The 1,019-nt window shown below is 41.8% G+C and overlaps 1 protein-coding gene across 1 annotated transcript in view; it reads right to left on the bottom strand.

Moving 5' to 3' along the window:
* Positions 1–1,019, bottom strand: part of twf2b (twinfilin actin-binding protein 2b) — a gene marked incomplete at both ends in the record, with an annotated part of 4,035 nt that extends 3,016 nt beyond the window's left edge. The window contains 2 exons of the mRNA XM_083668460.1: positions 1–18; positions 995–1,019. The exon at positions 1–18 is cut by the window's left edge and continues 60 nt beyond it. Of these exons, the coding sequence (XP_083524586.1) occupies positions 1–18; positions 995–1,019 (43 nt within the window). The remainder of the gene's footprint in view (positions 19–994) is intronic.

Here is a 1,019-nt window from a genome sequence, read left to right as displayed (position 1 = left end):
CCTTCAGCTCAGACGTTGCTAAAGTAATAAGATATATGTCAGACAAGGAGGGGTGGAATTGGTCAGTAAGAACTTGAGACTCTAGAGAGAAATTCTGATCTCATGCCAGCCACTCACGGTACCGCCTTAGGTGACACAGACAAGGGTCATATAGATACATCAGAGACAGTCAGAGACAATACTGTAAAGGGTTTTAAAGTGTAACAAAGTGATCTCAGATCTGTCAATGCTAGTTGGGTAATCTGTCCTCCTCTAATGGATTGAACCCATAATATTTGTGTTTTTGCATTAGCTGAGAGTTTCCTACATAAGAGGCCTTACTTATAAGAGCCCCCCTCCCCCTCCTCACCATGGTTACCAAACACAGCAACCTAATAAATGATGCAGGATCAGGTGAGACAGATGAGAGAGGAGAAGTATGCTTCCGCCAACCGCGCCCCCCACCAAGCTCAAATTACGCACATGTTGAAACATACACACATACTGTTAAACTGCATAGCCACAGATAACATAAAACACATTTCTTATCAGTCAACTCTGGTGTTATGCCTAATGTTTGGTATTTAACCATACAACTGCTGATGAATAGATGTTTCTCTAACCGACAGCAGCATAGGCGACATCCCCTTTACACTGAGCTTTTACGCGCAAAAGTAACCGAATATATATAAAATCGTTTCAAATTAATGATGCTACATTGCTGATCTTGACGGCCTTGTGTTGAAGACATTCGATAATCAATAATCAAGGTGATTAATCAAAGTGAGCCGTGAAAAATCAGCATTTACAAGAAGGCATGGGGAGCTTTTGGCGCACAATGGCGCAGCGCAATGAAACAGTAGGCCTTTTGCCAAAACTGATAAATCCCATCGACCATCTATCACGTTAAGACAACACTAGGCTTATCTATCAACTGTTCAGAAATCAAAACACATTAAATAACAGGGTAGCCATAGGTTTATGGTATGTCAATTCAGGTTGCGGGCGAGTTTACCATGGATTCCCGTTTGGTGTGACAT

Source organism: Argentina silus (assembly GCF_951799395.1).
Source record: "Argentina silus genome assembly, chromosome: 4".
NCBI lineage: Eukaryota > Metazoa > Chordata > Actinopteri > Argentiniformes > Argentinidae > Argentina > Argentina silus.
This window is presented reverse-complemented; position numbering and strand designations above follow the sequence as displayed.